Raw genomic sequence first — 22,291 nt, forward strand, 5'->3', positions numbered from 1 at the left:
AATAATGTTGTGAATCAAAACCAAAGATATGGTGCAACCTGCCCATACCTTCCTCGTACTTGTAGTTGGCAGTGATATCTTCTCTGAGATTTTTCCCCACAGCCTTTGTGCTGATGTTCTTCCCAACAACACTGGAGTCACAACGAAGTTTCTCTTTTTTATTCTCGCCCTCACAGATCCAGGAGACACGGTCCGCATTGACCTCAGCAAACACAAACGGTGCGTCATAGTCCAGGTCCACGTCTCCTTCTTTGATCGCTTTTACCGAGGTAGGACCACAGCGATAGATTCCTGGAAGCCAATTAGAAGACATTTAATGTTAGGTGATAGAGCCACAACATGTATGATACAGAGAACTATTGTAATATAAATTGTTGCTTGATATTTCCACTTGTCAGGATGCATGTTGGAACACACACAAACGATAAACCTGTGCAGTGACATTGCACAATGTGATCTTGTTATCACAAAAAGACATCATATTACATTGAAGTCAAAATTTTATAGTACAATCCAATGCTAAAGGTTAGTTAACAAAACTCAGGATGAACTTGATTCACTATTCACTTGGTAATTTCCCCGTGTGGACAAAACCAGAAGACGGCCCACCCTGTGACTGTGACCAGTTTTCGATCCAGGATACCCTCCATTTTACATTCTTTTGTGGCCTGTATACCATAGAGAGGGCAAAATATTTATTACCTGTCCTGAAGGCTGCTGGTTTTACTCAAGTAAGGCCAGCGCTAATTTTCCTTCAATCATTACCGGACACACACACAATTTTTAGTGTTGCATGCTTTCTAACAGCTGCCTTCAGCTTAAGGAATAAAAAAAATTCCAGGAATGTTTTACTTTAATTCTATTTTAAATGTGGCTTTATCTGTAATCAATTTTAAACATGTGTAAATATTATGAAATAATGTGATTGATAATTTATTGTCATAACTGGAAATCAAATTTACTGATGCTTTTAAAAATTGTTCTGTTTTATATCTTGCCTTTTGTGATTTTAACAAAAATCGAATAAAGTGTATTTTGACTGACTGCTAAAGGTTAGTTTTTACATTGTCCTTTTTTTGGTATTTGTATATACCAGAGCTACCACAGGGGCTTGCATGACTGTTGACTTATTCACAAGATTGCGTACCAAAACTTAAATGTATGGCTGGAAGGTGCAATATGTGAAGGTTGTTGTGTACGTAAATGTTTTGTGGTGTGAGTGGGTGCCAAAGATGTGTTTTTAACAAGTTGTGAGCCAGTGCGTAATTTTCATTATGCATGTGTAAGCCTGTGAAATTTCCTGAATTATGCATAAAGCAAAATGTTGTCATTACGCATAAATAGTTTTTGCGCCGGGAAGCAGATGACAGGACCTAAACTTGACCACTCTGCACATTAAGTTTCAAATAACATTGGTACACAGTCTCTGTTTTTACGCTTTGGTGGAGTTTTACATTTATCTGGCAAAACTATTTTAAGTTTTTTAAGGTAACTCAAGGTAACTAAAGTGCTGATGCAGCTTTACACCCACTGACTTAATATGCGTTGTTCTCCACTGCCTGGGGCACATGTGCAATTTCCATTGTTAATTCTGTAGAATACACGGAAGGTACAGAAGGTCTCAGAAATACAGAGGGAGAGAAAAGAAAATAGCAAATCTCTCTATTGGGACCTAATAGTGTCCTCTTTACATGCCCAGAATACACAGTTAATCTGGAAACAACCAAGAAAACAAAAACAAGAGAAGATGCACAAGGAGAGGAAAAAGATACCCATCAGCCCACTCATAAGTGGAATCTCGTCATCTGGGTAAATGTTGGTAAATGGTGTCCTCTAGGGTCTGCCTTGGAAACAATCCATAGGACTGCCTAGTGATGGACCCAGAACATTTCACCAACAGATGACAGTATATGAGCGGGAGGGGGAAACTAGTACAATATTATTGTTCATTTCCACTCTTTATTCCATTTCAACTCATTCTTTGTTTGAAGCAGAACAGCTACACATACTCTGCTCATTAGATAATTCCTCCTATAGTTCGATATGTCTCAGTTCAGCTCAGAGGCTAACAGCCAGATTACGAGATGAGTGATAGTAGAAAATCCTACAATGTCTGAACTAAAATCCAAATCCATAGGAGATTTCACCAGTGGGACCTCCAGTCATAGGGTTATGCATGAGGAGGAAATACAGTGATTTGATTTTTCCTCTTGATTTAGCAAGGTGAGGATTTCCGGTTACCGCCTAGTATAAATGCCACGTGGTTTTTCTGTTGTGGTATATAGTGCAGTCAGGGGCTCTCACCAGCTTTGGCGATACACAATCTTGTACCAAACCCAAAATTAACTAATTTTTCTGAAGACCTTGCTTTAGGTGGCCTATTGATTCCCATGAAGTCATCACAAAATGAGTGGTAAATATATTTGCTCACGAGTACTGGCCCAGTCATTTTACCTGCACAAAGCAGGTGAAGTGCCCAAGCGTAAATCGGTCCGTCAAATCAGGAATGGCATGTGAGTGTTGGTGTGGTGGCACTGATGATGTTATTCCCCTTTCCATCCACAAAACTGCAGGTAAAGCCAAAGGTAATAGCACATGAAATCTCCAGTACAGCCTACATTACTAATGTGCATTGTTACCAGCCACTTGAAATGAGGGCCTACACATCTAGGAATATGCATGAGTCATGTTTATTCAGTTTTGTCATCCTGAAAAAGAACAGCACCTTTTTAAGCCAATGAGACACAAGCTCGATGATTTCGCGCCTGCGCGGCGCTTTCTATTGAGCGGGCGGGGCCATGACGGAACCGCTCCGTCATGAGCACAGCTCAACCGAGGTTGGTGACAGAGCGGTTCCGTCACCAGCATGGGCGTGCCGCGTGGCCCCCACTCGCCCCCTTAGCGATGCGGCGGAATAGCCGCCGGAGCGAAGGTGTTAAAAGGGTTATCTGATGTAAGCAAACATACTCTTAAATCTCTTTGCCTTGGTGTACAAGACAATTTGATACAAAGGCAATAATAATCATGCTGCGCCCAAAACAATGCCTATGTAGTCACATTATGATTAAATGATAACAAACTTTTGATATTATCACCACTCTACGTCAATAGTTAAGATTTAATTAATATTTCAGATACTCTTCAGACAAGGAAACTTACAGAATAGTATGCCTGACACATTAAATAAACCTTGAATTACAACATTCTAAATTGACAGGTTGTCATTACTGAGGTAAATCTGAAGCACACACTGATTTTTTTAGACTGTCTGTTCAGGTCCATATGGGCAATTATAAGTAGTTGTTGTAATATTATTCTGATCAAGGTCTTGCCAGACTGTTTGAACCTGAGTTTTCAAACACTGAAAAACAAATTGGGTCTTAGTACTAAAAATATTGAAGTCAAAGACATAGCAAACTAAGTTTCTCTGATAGACAGTTTAGATTTTGCGTTTTTTGTAGCAAAATACTCTCAAGCGACATTAAAAAAAAGTCATCACTATCTCTTTTTGAAAATCCATTAATTTGAAATAAAAATGTCTTTGGTTTTAGAGTAAAGGTTAATGTATGTAAGAAGGGGCCGTGTAGGAAAGTCCCCCTTTTTACATAATTACCCCTCACTTTTTGCCTGACATCTGAAGGAACCTGACTTGATGTGCCCTGGGTCCCTGGAAATCACGTTTCCAGGGCCTATGTTCTTTCCCAAGACCATACCTTTATACTCACAATTGGCATTATCCCTGGCCACAGGTAAGTCCCTTGTAAAAGGTACCATGGGTACCAAGGCCACTGTGAAAAGGGACGGTCTCTAAGGGCTGCTGCACCTATAATGCCACCCTTAGAGACCCTGAGCATTAACACCCACACACTGCCATTGCAGGCAGTATGTTTCAGTGCATAAAAAACTGAAGAGTCAACATGGCACATATCCCTGTGTGCTATGTCTGCAACCCACTGCCTGAGGTCTAGGGAAGTCACCCATTTAGCAGGGTTCACTAGCCCTGACATGAAGGTACAGTGGCATGAGCCCTGTACACCTACAGTGTTGAAGCCCATTCCTAGACAGTTTAAGTGTAGGAAAGCTATAAAGAGTATATGGTCTGGGAGTTGGTCATTACAAATCCCAAAGCTCCATAAAGGCTTTACTAAAAACTGGGAAGTTTGGTAGCAAATCTTTCAGCATATTAAACCCACAATGATGCCAGTGATTGATTTAATGCACTCAGATGGCATCTTAGAGATGCCCCATGAAAGTCGACAGCCCTGCTATGGTTCCTGAATGGCTGCCTGCCATTTGCCACCACCAGACAGGTTTCTGGACCCCTGAGTAGAGAGCCTCCACTGGGTCCAGAAACAAAGCCCATCCTGGGCTAAGGTATCATGCCTCCTCCCCCAGGATGGTTCCACTAAAAGGGAAGCTTCAAAGGCCTGCCCGCTTTGGAAGCTGTCCCTGCCTTTTGCTGGACCCAGCAACTGGCTCCCACAGGTTTCTGTCCCCCACCGTTGGTGGGAAAATCAGCGGGAAAACCAAGCTGGGAAGAGAGGTGTGCCCACCTTTCCCAACCCCACCCCTCAAGTGGGAGAGGCAAGGTGAAGCATCTCAGTCCTTCCATCTTGAAGATGGGGGGGACTCAGCCAATTAGGGAGAGGCTCATGCCCCCTCCCACTGGACGGCGGCATAATAGGTGTACCCACCCTAGGGAAGGGACCCAGTGGTCCCGACCTGCACACCCCTTCACCACCCCTAAATTTAAGATTTAGGGGCAACCCTGAACCTTGCCTCCTCAGATTCGGGGAAGAAAGAAGAAGGACTGAAGACCCGTGCAGACACAGGAAGAAGAGGACACCTACTTCTTTGGCCCCAACCCTACCGAACTGTCCCGACTCCGACCTGCCTACATCAAAGAAACCGGAGTATCCAGCATCCAGCAGCTTTCCAGAGCCCAAAGAACCCTACCCTGCACCCACCCTACAGACTCTGTCTCCCGTGAGCACAAGATTTGCGCAACAATGTGTCCAAGACCAGAATGCGGATTCCAGCACCTTCGCGATTCTACACTACTCTGCACCCGCCCGCCACGGCCCTAGTCTGAGAGTGGCCCAACACCACAAGGAGGTCTCCCCAGGGATCCTGATCTAGGATCTGGTTACCCCTGACCTCCCACAAGCTCTGAGATGGTGCCTTCAACCTCAACCTGAAAGATCCACCTCGTCTGACTGCGAAAGAAGGCCGTAAGAAGATCCCGGATGCAACCAAAGCGTTCTGAGCCCGATAGTGACCGAAAGTGATCTGAAAGATTGTTGGGAGCCACTCACCTGAACTCCAGGATGTTCCAATGGGGTGACATTATTCCCCAGATCCCGTTGAGACCTGACAGGGCAGCAATGAGTTGACAGACTGCTACCTCGCAAGTTCCCAAGGGGAAAGGGGGTTGGAAGAGAGAGAAAGAGACAAAAATACAGGCTTCCAGTGATGTGACGTCTGGAGTTTTGGACTCTGGGCTCAGGACAGTATATAGCACTGTCCGATGTGCTGGACTCTGGGTTTCAAACAAGAAGTAACACTGGGATTTCTGGACAGCATTATACAATTCACATGAAGCAGCATGAGTGTCTGCAATTAGAGAATATCTCATTAACTACTAAATAATGATGCACTGCATGGAGTCCTTTTAAATATGTTGTTACTCATTGCTTCAACTCACGGGGCATCGGACTGGGCTCCCTGGACACTTGGATTTCCTGCTTGCTGGTTGCTGGTCGCGGCGCCCGCTCCTCGGCTGCGCTGCTGGACCCGCCCTCACCGCCCACAACGCTGCGGGACTGCGAGGCAGTTTCTATCACACCTGCAGCCTCTTCCCGCAGCGGCTACGCCCCCCCGCCTGGCTCGTCCATAACCTTTCTCAACACCCGCTTCGTGGGTGTTACTCATTGCTTCAACTCACGGGGCATCGGACTGGGCTCCCTGGACACTTGGATTTCCTGCTTGCTGGTTGCTGGTCGCGGCGCCCGCTCCTCGGCTGCGCTGCTGGACCCGCCCTCACCGCCCACACCGCTGCGGGACTGCGAGGCAGTTTCTATCACACCTGCAGCCTCTTCCCGCAGTGGCTACGCCACCCCGCCTGGCTCGTCCATAACCTTTCGCAACACCCGCTTCGCGGGTGTTACTCATTGCTTCAACTCACGGGTCATCGGACTGGGCTCCCTGGACACTTGGATTTCCTGCTTGCTGGTTGCTGGTCGCGGCGCCCGCTCCTCAGCTGCGCTGCTGGACCCGCCCTCACCGCCCACACCGCTGCGGGACTGCGAGGCAGTTTCTATCACACCTGCAGCCTCTTCCCGCAGCGGCTACGCCCACCCGCCTGGGAGGATAAGAACTAATCTTCTCATTCCGCGCAGCGGGACTCACGCGGGACGAAGCGCGGGCCCGTTCTAGCCCGTTACAGACCGGGCAAGACCGGACCGGGCCACCCCTCTTGGCTGTCCGGTTGAGCTAAATAACCTTGGTAATAGTTCATTCCGCATTCTCTAGCCCTGGGGTATTGTTAAACGATGTCATCGCGTGAAAGTCGGAGTAGGGCTGTTAAATCTGTTAAATCTGTGAAAAAGGTTACAGGGACATTGGATGATTTCATCACAAGGACTAATACGACTATTGACATTGAGATCACTAAACTACAGCATAGAGTATCTTTGGAGCTGGAGGCAGGTAGAAGACTGTCCTCAGACCTTGCACTGGGTAAAAAATCTTCTTTGGGTAGCATAGCCCTAGCTAAAACTCCTGAGCGTTCTACTGGTCCCACTCCCATTATCATACTGGCCGATGTGCACTCTGCTCCTAAGGAAAGAGCTATTTCTGTTGATGTCATACTAGATTCACCTCATCTTATAGCAAATATCAAATTAATTGAAAATACTACTAAAGTGGATATGCCGTTGGAGGATGCTAAAGGGGAGAAAGCCAAGGGGAAAGAAGAGACCAAGAGCAAACAGGGTGTAAACAAGGTAGAGCCTAAACAAAAGAGAAAATGTAAAGCTATGTCAGTGTATGCTAGGAAAAAGGCAAAAGTGGCTAAAAGTCAGTGATTTACAGGGGGGGCTATGAAAATGGGGAGTGTAAGTAGCTTGCAACATCGGACACCCTCAACTACGCAAATGTTAAATACTAGTGATAAAATGGAAGCGTCGAATTTAGATATAATAGTTGGGTCCCATGTTATTGGGGACGAGAAGATCATCACACCTGTGGTAGAGATAGAAGGAGGCAAAGAGGAGTTTCTGAAAATTGTGTGGGAGACATTAAAGAAACTTCTTAGGCCACTGGAAGTCAGGTTAACTTGTATCGAAAATCAGCTTCTTGAGGTGGAGAAAAGTATCATCACCCTGTCCAGCTTAAGTTTAAGTGACAGTGAGCTTCCAAACTTTGATGCAGTTGCTAGCCCCTCATTGGCTCCTACTGTGACCCCCTTGGCGCCACTGAAAGTAAATCCGTCTAACAAACCATATTTGAAGGAGGACGTACCAAATTTAATTGATCAGATTGTGAGTGATGTCGATACTCCTATTGCGACCACCTTGGCACCACCTAAAGGAATCCCCACTAATAAACTACTCTTGAAAGGTTCTGTACCAAACGTGAATACCCAAATAGTGAGAGTTGTCAATACTCACCCTCCTGTACATACTGCTTCTGTATTAAATGAGTCCTCGGTTCAGAGAACCTCTGTAAATAAAGCTCACAATCACAACTACCATACACCCTATGTTAGAGATAACCCAAGGGGAGGATTTATAGATCTTCCGCCTGATGCAAGGCCTTTTGTAGTTGTACTTACTGGGGTCCCTGAATTAGGTAATCAATATGAGGAAACATTTTTGTCCTTGAAAAACAAGGTGATATATTGGCTGAATGAAAATAAGCCTGTTCCTAACCATATGAAAAGCAGAATTCTTATGGTACGAAGGGTGCCATGGATTGGCCCTATAAATAAATCAATCCCGGGTGACTGTATTGTAGTCTCATTCGAGGACCCACACACTGCCCAACATATATGTACCCGGAATACTTACGCAGGTACATCATCCATTGAAGTTAGACCCCTAACCTTCTTTTATCCCCCACTGAGGCACACCAACTATGGGGGTAATTGGACTATGACCAATCAATATTCTAGGCGTGGTACCGAATTGGGCAGGCAGGGTAATCAGAATGTGTGGAATGGAGTCCCTACCTACAATAGGTATAGCTGTTTAGACGGAGTTGATTGACTCGTGCCTTCGCTTAGCTGCACCATTAATTCCTATGGCACACAACACCTATCTTGTGATGAGAATATTTCCACCAAATATGCTAACAGCGAGGAATTATGGGCAAATGGAGAGGGGGGTATTGACCATTGTAATAATGGGGATGCCCTAGCTAAGGAGTGCCCTTTAGAAGTCATCCTTATGAACCCAGAAAATGAAGAAGGTTGTTTTGATGATAGAGCCGACAACGGTGCAGTGGGTCTTGCTTCTCGAACGGAACCACACACTGTAGATGGCATGTTGCAGGATAATGTGATATCTCTAGTGGCACCAACATTGGTCACTGTAAAGTCAACTTGTCCTGGTAGCGGGACAAATACACCACTGCTCTTGATCTCCTGGAACATTGCGGGGGTAAACAAAAATTTAAGGGACCCAGAGTGGGCAGACTATATTGATTCTAGTGACTTTTGTCTATTGCAAGAAACATGGGCAATAGACATACCTCACAGGATAGGGTTTAAAACATTTGGCACTGGGGCAGTTCAGTCTAATAGGGGTAGGCCTTCGGGGGGACTCATTATATGGGTCAAAATTACACTGAGGATCAAGGTTGAAGTAATAGAATCAGGCTCACCGGACATCTTGGCCCTAAAACTTATAAATATGAATGGGGCAGAATGCTATTTAATTAATGTTTATAACAGACACTCTAAAGATTCTCCCACTCTTGAAATCCTGGATAGTTTTCTGAAAAGGGTGATTGGTGATGTTGCAGTAATCTTGGGTGGTGACATAAACTGTAATTTTGAACCCGTTCTAGGGCTTGTAGACGTTTTTGAGGATGAAGATCAAGCTAATAACATTCCTCAGCTTGAGACCACAAACTTCGTCAAATATTCGGCTTTGGTTGTGCAAATGGTGAGGTTAATGGCAGACCATGGTCTCAGGGCGTGTAATGGTCGCTTGCCCTCTGATCTTTCGAAAAAACCCACCTTTGTGAGGTCCGATACTAAAAGCAATTTGGACTTTATATTTGTTTCACTGAGCGTTTGGCACCATATGGTTGACCTCGTGGTGGCAAACAGGGTTGAGAGTAATCACTATCCATTGGAACTGTCCATTGATGTAATTATGTTTAGTGAACCTTCCCTATTATCTACCTCTGAGGTTACTAATCTCACTTCGTGTGATGTGGTGCAAGTTAGTAATAACAGACGTGCATTGAAATGGTCGCATGTTCTTGCAAATGGTGAGGCTCTTGCAACTGTATACTCACTATTTGACACAACCTTTGGGCCCATAGTTGGACACCTTCCTTTACCTAATTACTATGATCAATTCATTGCACTACACAAGACATTTTTTCAGGAGTTAAAAATATGTTTGACAAAAATGCCTAAAAAAAAGCTGCAAAACATAAGTTATGGGTGTCATGGTAAATTATGGTATGACCAGTCATGTAAATTGCTAAGAGGGAGCTTTTGTTGGCAATCAAAAACAAAACGAAAGATGATGTCAGAGCTGCCAGGGAGACATACAAGCAAATCCAAAGGATTTCAAAAAAGAAATGGGAGGAGTCAAATTGGGCGGATATGCTGGCTGCTGCCAAATCCAAGGACAATGTTGGGGTTTGGAGGCTGGTTGCTAATGGGTGTCATGCAGGCAGAGCCGTGAAGGACGTCTTTTTAGATGAATTGACTTGGGTGACGCACTTCACAACCCTATACAAAAAATATGATAGTGGTTTGGATGAGACTCCATGGTCGCCACCCCCGATTGAGGGACTTGATTTCTCAATTGGCGAAACCACAAGGGCAATAACTGAATTGAAAAGTAGGGCCTGATAAGATACCTGGCGACCTGTATAAGCATGAGATTGAAGTCTGGGCTCCATACATAAATCACTTGTTTAATGTTTTATCTAGTAATTGTCAGTTTCCAGATAGTTGGCGTGCTGCAGAGGTTGTTTTAATATTTAAAAAGGGTAGCAGGTCTGTTCCATCAAACTATAGACCTATTAGTTTGATGGACACCTTGCAAAAACTGCATGCCAAGCACCTACTATTTTGGATAAATGATTGGATAGAGGAAAAAGCTATACTTACTAAACTTCAAGCCGGGTTTAGGGGTAAGGTCAGCACCATAGACCATGTCTTCAGATTCTGTTGCATATATTGGAAATATGTACTTATTAGGAAGGGGCACTTGTATGTCGCTTTCGTAGATCTGAGAGCGGCATTCGACCTCGTTCCACGTAACTTGCTTTGGAGGTCCCTTAGTGAGGTTGGACTGCCAGGGTGCCTGCTGGCTCAAATAGTTGAGCTGCACGCTAAGAATTATGCCAACATCAGGTGGGGTCGTAATGGGGAATTGACGCGCAATATCCCCATAGAGCGTGGCGTCCGTCAAGGATGCGTTTTGGTCCCTACCTTATTTTCATTATTTGTCAATGATATTCCTGATCATTTAAATGATTGTACAAATGATTCACCACAACTTAATGGGGAGAGGGTGCCTGCGTTACTTTTCGCGGATGACACCATCTTGATATCCCAAACTAAGAAAGGTCTCCAGGCACTCTTGAACTCATTTAGTATGTATTGTGCGAAGAAAGGATTAGAGACAAATGTTGACAAAACTAAGTGTATGGCATTGAATCCCTGTAGGCCGGATAGGGGGACCTTAAGTCTGGATGGCCAAGTGTTAGAAACAGTTGATAGTTTTTCCTATCTGGGGGTGGTGCTAGATTCTAACCTTACATGGAAGGCCCAAATTGAGAAAAGCAAGGTGTCATATGCCCAAAACGTGAAGCCAATTATTCGTAAACTCAATGCTAGTACAAGCAAATCTGTGACTCCTGTGCTTGAGCTCTTTAAATTTAAAATTCAATCTGCTGCCCTTTACAGGGCGGAGATATGGGGGCCTTGGGCAAGGGACAGCTTCCATGGTCTAGATAATAAATTTATGAGATCCATTGTAAGGGTTCCTACTAGTACACCTCTAACACCTCTTCAATTTGATTTGAACCTTAAAAGAACTGATAACCATACAATCATTAGACCATTAATGTTCTGGATAAGAATATGGTCTACTTCAGAACTGATTGATTATAGGAATGGTCTCCAGGAAATATTGGGTCTGGACTCTCTCAATTCTATTTTCTGGCTCAAACACATTAAAAAATGGTTTTCAATCTTGGGCCTGCCACAGTTATGGGAGAATCCGGAAAGGCAACCGCACTATGTGAAATCTATGGTGAAAAAAGCCTTCTGGTCCTTCATAACTAATCAGTTAGCAAATGGAAATAGAACTGGGTCTCTTACTCATAATTTTCTAGGCTTTAAAGATGAACCCTTATTTGAGGTTTTTCTTGATGAGATAGAGCCTCCTCTCGCGAAGTCTTTATTTTTGAAGTTCAGGTATGGGAATCTTATGACTAACTCTAACCTGGAATGTTGGTCCAAGAGAAAAATGGAAGGGCCTAAGGCTACACAGGGGAAGTGTATTATGTGCTCAGGTTTTCACAAGGAGGATGAGGTCCATATACTATTCTTTTGCCAAGCCTATACTAAAGCAAGAAAAAGGTGGATCAAACCCTTGTGTAACCTTCTAGGAATAAGATCTTGCACCATGGCATATAGAATTATTAAAACAAACACTTCCCAACCTATTATATTCAGCATTAGTAGATTTCTTTATTCTGTGTATATTGCTCGCAGGAAGACTGGTCAATCACTCTGAGCTGTTAAACTTTTGTTGGTTTATAGCGTCATAGCTGCTTTTTATGACGATGGTGTATGATTTTTCTTTCTATTATGGTATATGTCCTGACCTTAGATGTTAACTGTGATAAAGTTCTGTGTAAAGCATTTATGTATGTATTTCTTGTTGAGGATGATTTATGACTCCTATAATTCATGGATAGTTTTTAACTGCTTTTAGACTTGTATGTATAAAATGATAGGTTCTGTGTTTTTATGCATGTATCTTTTATGGCTAAAGTAGCCGAAATAAAGATTTAATTGAAAAAAATATATATATATGTTGTAGTTCGTCACAATTGTCTTTCGTCATTATTATAACTGAACTTCAAAGTCTTTCCAAAAGGTGGTGCAGTTGCCTAGAATTACTATTTACCCTGTCTTTTGCAGAATTCGAAGAGCCGGAGTTCACCTTCTTGTCATGCTATTCTTTTATAGGAGCTAATAGGAATTCTAGAAATGCTAAAGAGAGCAGTAGAGGCTGGTCTGCAGGGGCCCAGGGGATCCAGACGGAAGGACTGCTTAGATGGAGTCAGGTGAGCAGACGTCAGGAACAACGAAGCCAAGCAGTAACTAGAAGCACAGTGCAGCTTTAAATTGACACAGATGTTCACATGCCTTCCTGTGAGTTGAGCCACACATTGAGAAGGAGAAATTATACAACCAAATTAGATGGCAAATGTTTGTAATACTTCACATGGTGGCGCATTGATCATTAGGATAATGAGGGGTTGCACATTTCTAACTGTGACAGCTGAAAGGCTGGCCACATGTATCTTGATTTAAACAGTTGCAGGAGTTCCACAAGGTGCTCATTCATTACGTAAACAACAAGCATTGGCAATAACAAAGTCAAATACTGAATGACACATAAGCAACAAGGATTGGCAATTGTAAACCAAATACTGAATGACAACAATGAACGTAACCCAAAGTGAGTAAGCATACTCATGAATTATTGCTTGAATGAAGGACTTGTACATAATGCCATTTTCATTAGACAACATCATGTAGCTGAGCAGTACCCATGATAAGGATCCAATGCCAAAAGGCACCCTACGGCCTTGAGTGACCCCCGCGATGGTGCCCAGACATCCATCAAGATACCAGCTTACATCTACAGCCGACGGTCACCTTCAGGAAGTCTACCTGCCCAAACCTGAGACCCTTTTCAGAACCAAAGGTCTTAATTGAGAAGTACAGGGTCCCCGACGTGTTCTTGGCACCCTCGACCCGGTCGCACCAGTGCCATTGGTAGTGCAGCCCCGGTGCCGATTGCTGGCCCCTGCAGTGCTGACCTTAACCTCAGAAGCTTTGCTCCGACACCCAAGTGGCCTGCCCATCTATAACCGAAGGCCCCCTTAGCCCCATTGGCTAACATTGGGCCCCTGCACTCTGCATTCGGCCGTCCCAGTACCGCTGGTGGTGCAACTCAATTGCCCATCTAGACCCTGGAGGGTTTGGTCCTAACCCCCAAAACTCCCACTCGTAAGTCATGTACTTACCTGAGAAGTTGCTAACACTTTTTCTCCCATAGCAACCCATGTTAAGAGATTTTTCTCCCATAGGAACCCATGTTAAGAGATTTAGGGCCTAAAACTTTCTAAGTAGTGAACTGATGTTTGTATGGAGAAAAGAGAACTAAACTGTAAAGTATACAAACTCATATTTACCTTGTATAGTGAGATCGTAAGGTGTGGCATCTAGGCATACCACCCGAGTACTCAAAGTAATCCAAAAGTAACTACAAGGTAATCTGAAAGTAATTACTGTGTAATTCAAACTGCATTTTAAAGTGAGACAAACCTGTAACAATTGCAAATCTATTCTCAATTGTATTTCTATGTAAAGGCCTACAATTGAAAGTATATTTTACCTACCTATACCAAGTTGTGCTTAGCTCTAGAAATAAAACACAAGTATACCTTTTTTATACTTACCCAATCGGTCTGAATTCAGTCTCTGAGTGTGTGCATCAGTCTTGATTGAGTGAATAATACAAATGCTTAACACAACCTCCGCATAAGCCTAACTTCTCGCACACACTATTCCAAGAGAGCTGTTAGTTCTTACCTAATTTAGCCTCTACTTTACCTCTGGGGACTCCCTGTACTCTGTGCACACTATACCTTACTTTGGTATGGTATAGACAGAGCCAGTTTCCTACAGGCAGATATTTAAATTGGCATCAATTCAGAAATAAAGGGTTTTACCTGTACTTTGCTCCTGCGGTGTTGCGTCCAGAACCTGCCAACCATCATAGAAAGCTCCTAGATCTTTCCGGGTAAACCAGCCTTCATTCCACACGTGAAAGTTCCTGATGATATGAAAGAACATTGAACAGGCAGTTCAGGAAGGCAGACTGGAATAATCCAATGTATAAATTGCTGTTCAGATCATAGGGAGGATCAGATTTGCTACTTATATTGACCCCACAACATCATCCGTGCACATCCACATGCCATACAGTTTACACTATGTCCTGGGATGGTAAGGATATCCCTGGACACTTTCATATTCAGCAGAGGCTTTCTAGCTCTCCCCATCTAGTACCTCAAGTCCCACCAGGTCACTGCCCTGCTAGAATGCTTAATTAAATCTCTCACACACCCACTGTCATAGCACTTTTTTACATAAAATGCTGTGCCCAGTTAAGAGGCTGAGGAATGTTGGAAAATTTAGCAACATATTGAACACGGTTTATTAGGACTGTCTCCCATCCCAGACCTTCCTCAGATATAAAGCGCAAGGGCAGTAACCATAAACTCTACTCAAACTTGGCTAATTTTAGCAGATAGATATTCCCAAATATTGAGAGAATTCTTTTGTGGCTACTTATTTTTATATGCCTGTTAGATTTGGGGGTCTCTAGTTGGCACAGGTAGGTACTTGTGACAAATAGGGGCCCTTGCCTCTAGTCACGATAAGGGGATTACACTCCTAAAACAGCCCCTGCTCACCCCCTTGGTAGCTTGGTACGAGCAGACAGGCTTATCTAAGAGGCAGTGTGTAAAGCATTTGTGACCACATACAGTAACCCAGTGACAACACTACAGATGGACACCACACAAGGTTTTATATAAAAAATAAGTATACTTTATATAAATTTACAACAAGACCATAAACAACAAAAATACACAGTACTGTTACTTTAAGATGGTAGATTTAGCTTAGTTAAGTTCAGTTTTTAAGATGCAACACTTTGCGTCAATGTACCTTAGGTTGCATTGCGCTTCCACGACAAGCAATATTCCAGCAAGAGAAATGTGGCAAAGTTCAAGTACAAAGAAATAAAGACGTGAAGATCTTCTAGATGCGGCACGCTTCTCCGGGGATGCAAGAAGTTCTCGTTTCAATTCGTGGACGGCAGCGGCGACACCCTTGTTCCGAGGCGCGAGGCGCTTTTCTTCAATGCGGTGCAGTGCTAAAATTCCAGCGGTGACACCCCCCCTTCGGAGTTGCGACGGCAGGCACAGCGACGGCGACACGCTCCGACTTCGTTGCGAGACTCTTCTCTCGATACGGTGCAATGCAACAGCTACAGCGGCGACACCCTCCTTCAGAGTTGCGACAGCAGCAGCGACGGCGACACGCTTCCTCTTCGTTGCAGCACGCTTCTCCCGATGCAGTGCAGTGCAACAACCACAGCGCCGACATCCACGATGCAACGGCAGCAGCAGCGACAGCGACATGCTTCTTCTTTGATGAGTTGCGCTTCCAGCTCCTTGCGACACGCAGTTTCTCAGAAGGCCCAAAACAGCAGCAGACACTTCCACAAGAACTCTGGGGAGCTGGGGGTTGAAGTCTGTTGTCCCTGAGACTTCAGCAGGAGGCAAGCTCTTTTCCAAGCCCTTGGAGATCCTTCACAAGTTGAAAGCAAAGTACACAAAGTTCCTTTCTCCTTCCTTTAGCAGTAAGGCAACCACTGCAGGCCAATCCCCCAAGCAGCACTTCAGCTTGGGAATAGTCTCTCCTCAGTTTCTTCAGGTTCTTCTTCTCAGTAAAGGTTTCTTCTTGTAGTCCAAAAGTGATCTAATTTCTTGGTATCAGGGTCCCAATATTTATACACCAAAATCCTTTGTCCTCTGAGGGGAGAAGGGCATTTGCCCAGTCCAAACCAGTTCTGAAGCACTCTGTTTACCAGACTTCTCCTTTCCTTTCACAGTGCAGGGCAGAAACATCAGAAGCCCCACAGGAGGTGAAGCCAGCATTGTGGAAGGCAAGTACAGTCCTGGAGCCCTTTGTTTATAGGACTCCTTCTCTTCTTTCAGTGTGCAGGGCAGAGACATCAGCGCTCCCCAGGAGGTGGAATCAGCATTGTGGAAGGCAGGCACAGCCCTACTCAAGTTCAGGTGCAACTCCTCCCTCCCATCTAGATGCAGATCTCTCTATTCACCACTGGGCTAACTCATACTGTCTCTTGGAATCCCCCAGCCCTGTCACTCACAAACCGGACAAAGGAATACACAACCTAGCAGAGGCAGGCTTGAAAAATTAGACAAGCAAATACCTACTTTCTAAAAGTGGTATTTGCAAACACAGAATGTTAAAATCAACTTCACTAAAAGATGCATTTTATCATTCTGAGTCCAGGCATACTAACCTTGAATTTCTACCATGTTCTCTGAGACCGTTAGGATTATAAAATGTAATAATTCTAACAGCCCATTCTGGCCTATGGAGAACAGGTAGCCTTGCAATAGTGAAAAACGAAAATGGCTGTAATTCACTACTAGGACATGCCACACACATCATGGCTTGTCCTACCTTATACTTACAATACACCCTGCCCTTGGGCCTACTGTAGGGGTGACTGATATGAAGAAAAGGGAAGGTTTAGGGACTGGCAAGTGGGTGCATGACAGTACCAGACTGCATGCAAGCTCTGCAATGGCAGACCTTAGACACATTTTACAAGGCTGTTTCTGTGGGTGGCACAACCAGTGTTGCAGGCCCACCAGCAGCATTTGGATTTACACGCCCTGGGCACACTCAGTGCACTAGACTAGGGTCTGACAAGTAAACCAAATAGCCAAACATGGAATCACTGATTAATATATCAATTTACAATAGGGAGCACTTGCACTGTGGCACTAAATAGCAGTGGCACAGTGCCTAAAGCATCTAACACCAGCAAACATACATGAGGCAACAGCAAAAATGAAAGGGAGACCCACGCCAATGGTGCCAGGTCTAACAATGGCAAACCTTTAGTTTGAGAAAAAGGCCCTGACTTCACCCTCTGTGGCTATGAGGGGGATTACGATGTCCGTCCGCCATCGTTGCGGGGATCGGGACCGTCCGCTTGTAATGCGGCGGTCCCGCATATGAGATTATGATGTGACCGCCATTGTGGCGGTCGCATCGTTTATCTCTAACATTGCGGCGGGTGCTTCTGGCTGCAGCACCATCTGCAATGTTCGAAATGCACTCTTTGCATTTCCCTGCTCTATGCAGCAGGTACTTCGAGGTGCCTACCACCTGGTGCAGGGAAATGTAGGGGGGTACAATTGGTGCCCCCCAGTGCAAAACAAAAGTCCCCTGGCACAATGAGGCCCGCAGCATGCCCCAAAGTACATCTCGCTAGCCTTTCCATGTTGGTTTTACCGCCAAGGAAACACTGGTAGGGATGCAGCATCATAATATGGCGGATGGTGCCTGCCAGGCACCCCCACCATTCTACTGTTTTGATGCAGTCCGACAGGCAATCTTTATGATTGGTGCTGTCGGACCTATGGCAGACTGATTTTCCGTCCACCACACAAACTGCCTGCCATCGCAATCTGGCGGGCGGGTTTGGCTGCAGAATTGCAGTGAATCTACAACCTGCCGGTATTGGATTCACCGCAATCGTAATGAGCCCCTATGTGTTTTCACAGTTTGCCCAATTCAATCAAATTCATTTAAATGAATATGCAACCATCCACTGTGCTTTGTGCATGTGGTCTGTTGCTACTAAGGTGAATCTGAACTCATGTATTATCCAAAATGAATTATTCCTTTTCTTGATTTAGCTTATGAGCATGATTTAAAGGTAAATTACACAAACAGGAGACTTTAGATAACCCATGAAGGGAGAGATGAATATGGGTGTCCTGGAAGAAATACTTAACTTGTGATGGATCAATTTGCCTCCTTAGACACCATGAAATCTTTTCTTGGTTGCTTCCAGGTGTGGCTTCTCCACTAAGTCAGAAGAATGTTGCCCCGCTGCTTTAAAGCAGTGCAACGGAAAAATATAATGATACAACAAAACATTATTTTCGTTTTTTTTTAGTATTGCCGGTGCACGGGAGACAGGTTGCTAGGGCGGGTCTAGGCTCCCCTGACATCGATGAAGGAGGAGTGGTGGCTACACCATAAGTGCGCATGATGGTTTGGCCGGCAATCTCGGGCCGGCCAAACCGTCATGCACACTTTGCATGTTCTCCACAAGCTGTATTGTACAGCCTGGGGTTGTACATGCCCAGCCTCCCAGTCTCTCTCTGAGCGCTGAATTACAGGGCTCAGACCAAACGCAATGCTGCTGTAAGGCAGCGCTTTGATTGGTCAGGAGATTCTGGGAGGCTGTGTTCTTCCTGGTTCCTGCTGGGGGAGAGGCGGCAGCTGGAGACGGTGACCACCAGGTACATTTTCTTTTCTTATTCTTCATATTTCTTCCAAGCCTCACTCCCACCATATGCCCTGCCTCCGATAAAGTTCCCTAACAGCCACCATTGGTTGCCTCAAAAGTGGTACCATTGATTCAAACTATTAGAACTCAAAGACACGTATTGCAAAACTATTTCAGAGAGCTAAGACAGGCAGTTAAAATATTTATTAGCTACATTTAGCTGATCTTTTTGGAGAATCCAGACTTGAGGTAAAAGAAACAAGCAATGAAAACTGCCAGTTGGGTTTGGACATGCTATTCTTCCATGGTTTATGGTCTTAATGAATTTAGAGAGTTATTAAGCTATTAAACAAGGAACTAGGTCATGAGTTTTTGTTTAGATAAAAAAAAGCATATTTTCGGGCTCTCTGTTAGGAGAATTGTTTAATCTTCTTTTTCCCAACACTCAGCCCAACTAAGACAGAATTACTGCCATTTGCCAAAAACAGCAAGCAAAAAATATAAAAAAATAATGCTCAATTATATGAATCTTAACAGATTGGAGCCCAAACTTTATTCAAATGCAAAGTCATTCAGATTCAACTTGCACACCAACCTCAACATAATGAACACATTGCCAAATTACACAAAGATGCCCTGATCCAGCTGTCTCTTCTAAACAATGTTTTTTCCTCGAATGTGACTTCAGAACAGCTGTTCAAGCACTGTTACTTTAGCATCTGGATGGTGGTAATCCATTAAGGGCATCCTACATTCCTTTGCAGGTCTCATTAAAAGCCGGCAAAAATGTGATCACATCACCCCCATTCTGAGAGCTCCACGTGGTGTCTCGTGCCATTTCCAAAACCAGCGACATCATTTACAAAGCCATCATGACTAGCAGCCCCGCTTTTCTTGATGACAAACTCAACATGTCTGGTGGCTCGCAGCACACCTGCAGCAAGGCCACCATTAGACTGGAGCCTAAGAAATGTAAAAAAGAAAAAAGCAAAGCAGCAGGCAACCAGGAATTTGAATAACATTCCTTGTATACATCGGGATCACCCAATGCTATTCTAATTAGGTAAGAATTTATTTAAAAGATCTATAAATAAAACTACATAAAAATGCAGTACACAATCGAATAACCAGCTACCTCACCTATCCGTTCTTGACTGCATGCTTTCTTCTGACCCTGTACAGTGTTTTTGGCAAGGTTTGCACAATACAAATACCACAGACATACATTCATATTTGAAAAGCCTCTTTTTAACAGCACTTTATTTCACCACACCTAAAGGTATTAAGGTGCTGATATCTTGTATTTTTACCTGGATGCATATTTCTTCATTTTACCCAGGTTCAGACTATCTATTCTCAAGAGCCGTATGTTCTTACAGTAATATAGGGATGAGGCTGTCCCTTGAAATGGGTCTGCTGGATGGGGTATTGCTCTAACCTTTAACCTCTAAATACAGAGACAAGTAAAATTTCTCTTTTTAAATCAATGTGTTTTAGTGTGACTGTTGTTTTCCTTTCTGAGTATCCCAGTTTACCAACTCAACTTTAGCAATTTATTTTGTACAACTTGTTTATGCAATAAAATATTTTTTTCTTTATTTTTTTCTATGTTATTCGTCCCAGGGCATATTACTACACCCCCCCCCCCAAAAAAAGCGTACCCAAACACCCATTCCTACTGACTTTGTGTCAACCATTTTAAAATAAATTCATGATCTATCCAGATTTTGCTCAGATCAATTACCTGTCCATGTCTACAATACAAGTTTCTGTTTATTATGCTCTATTGCCCCCCGGGAGCCCTAGGGCAATTCCTCCCAAATCTCTCCATGTTAGTTGCCAATCTAGCACTGGCCCCAGCTAATTTGACGGTGCTTGGGGATTTCAATATCCATCTAGATGACCCCTCCAACCATGTAACCAATGAACTACTACTGAGTCGCCTGGCGCTCCAACTCAAACAAAAAGGATTCGCCTCTACACATGGAAAGGGCCATCTTCTTGATCATGTGTTTAGTAACCTGCATAACCTTGTTGTAGGTACCCCTACTCCACTCCCCAGGATGGATCACTTTCTGATTCCCCTATGTTGGGATACCTTTGTGCCTCCTCCCCCCCATAGAGCAGTACCGATTTTGGAAAGGAAATGGTCTAGGCTCTCCTCCAATCGTTGGACCGTAGTTCTTGAAGACACAAGACCACTCAGTGATCCCAATCCCAATTTGGCCAGCAACAATTTTAATGCTTGGATCCAAAGTTCCCTTGACCTAGTTCCCCCTAAGGAACCCAGTCATAAAAAAACAAGACAGAAAACAGCTCCATGATTCTCCCGCAAATTGAGGGACTTAAAGCAATCATGTAGAAGACTAGAAAGAAGATGGAGACATAATTTCTCAGAGGCTAGGAAGTTAGATTATAGGAAGGTAATTGGGCTATAGAAATCAAAATTGCCCAAACTGCATTCTATAAAGAGAAAATAGGTACTGCCGCAAATTCACTCAAGGAGATTTTTCGCATTGCCAAATCACTCACCACCTTACCCCAAAAACCTCCAATAACAGAGGGAGCACTAACTCGCTGCAATAATTTGGCAGCCATCTTCCACCAAAAATTCAAAAACATTTATATGTCCTTCCCCACCACACCGATTGAGCCCTTGGTGACCAGAATAGGAAGCCCTCATTCTAATATCCAATGCTTGTTAGAGCAATTTCCTCCCCTAGATGTTGATTCACTGGACCTGATAATTTCCAGAGTAATGTCAGGCTCTCCTTCTGACCCTGCCCCCCCCCGCAGCCCCTCACCGTAGTCATTAATTCCATTCGCCCAGCTATCCTTGATATTTTGAATTCTTCAATCACCTCTGGTATGGTACCCATGGCATGGAAATGTGCAATGGTCAGGGCCCTCCTGAAGAAACCTAATCTAGACCAATCCAATCTGGCCAACTATCGCCCAATTTCCCTTCTCCCTTGGCTGAGTAAGCTGATTGAGAAACACATTAATATTACACTTGTTGACTATCTGGAATCCAACAACTTGCTGCATGATTCTCAAACAGGATTTCGTCCTCAGCTTGGGATGGAAATGGCCCTACTAGCGGTAACAGAGGAGGCAAGGAGGTTATTGGACCAGGGAGGTACAGTGGCAATCATCCTCCTGGACCTCTGTACCACGTTTGACACTGTTATCCATAACATCTTGTCTCATCGACTTAAAAGCATGGGAATGACAGGTGCGGCACTAACCTGGTTCCAGTCCTTTCTCAGTAACCGCTTCTTCCAAGTCTTTGAAGGAGATGTGGTGTCCTTCCGGTTGCCTCTTAGCTGTGGGGTTCCTCAGGGTTCCGCCCTAAGCCCTATGCTTTTTAATATCTACCTGAGTCCTCTGGCAGAGATTGTCCATCCATTCGGCATTAAGATCATCACCTATGCAGATGACACTTAGTTCATAGTAGCAATAAATCACTCTGAGGGGTCGTCTAGCACCTTAGGTCCTTGCCTAGAGGCGGTGGCTGAATGGATGGAACTCTTCTGCCTCAAACTCAACGGAGACAAAACTGAGATTAGGTTCCTGGGCAACCCTTTGTCTTCCATCCCCGCTCTCCTGTGGCCGGTATGTCTTGGCCCTGCTCCACCTCCAAAGGCACAGATCAAGAGCCTTGGCAT

General features: G+C 44.2%; 1 protein-coding gene across 1 annotated transcript in view; it reads right to left on the reverse strand.

Moving 5' to 3' along the window:
• Positions 1-22,291, reverse strand: part of LOC144768422 (protein-glutamine gamma-glutamyltransferase E-like) — a 370,967-nt gene that overhangs the window by 57,041 nt on the left and 291,635 nt on the right. The window contains exons 8-9 of the mRNA XM_078652065.1: positions 14,224-14,327; positions 49-291 (exon numbers count right to left, since the gene is read on the reverse strand). Of these exons, the coding sequence (XP_078508191.1) occupies positions 49-291; positions 14,224-14,327 (347 nt within the window). The remainder of the gene's footprint in view (positions 1-48; positions 292-14,223; positions 14,328-22,291) is intronic.

Source organism: Lissotriton helveticus, chromosome 7 (genome assembly GCF_964261635.1).
Source record: "Lissotriton helveticus chromosome 7, aLisHel1.1, whole genome shotgun sequence".
NCBI classification, from domain to species: Eukaryota; Metazoa; Chordata; class Amphibia; order Caudata; family Salamandridae; genus Lissotriton; species Lissotriton helveticus.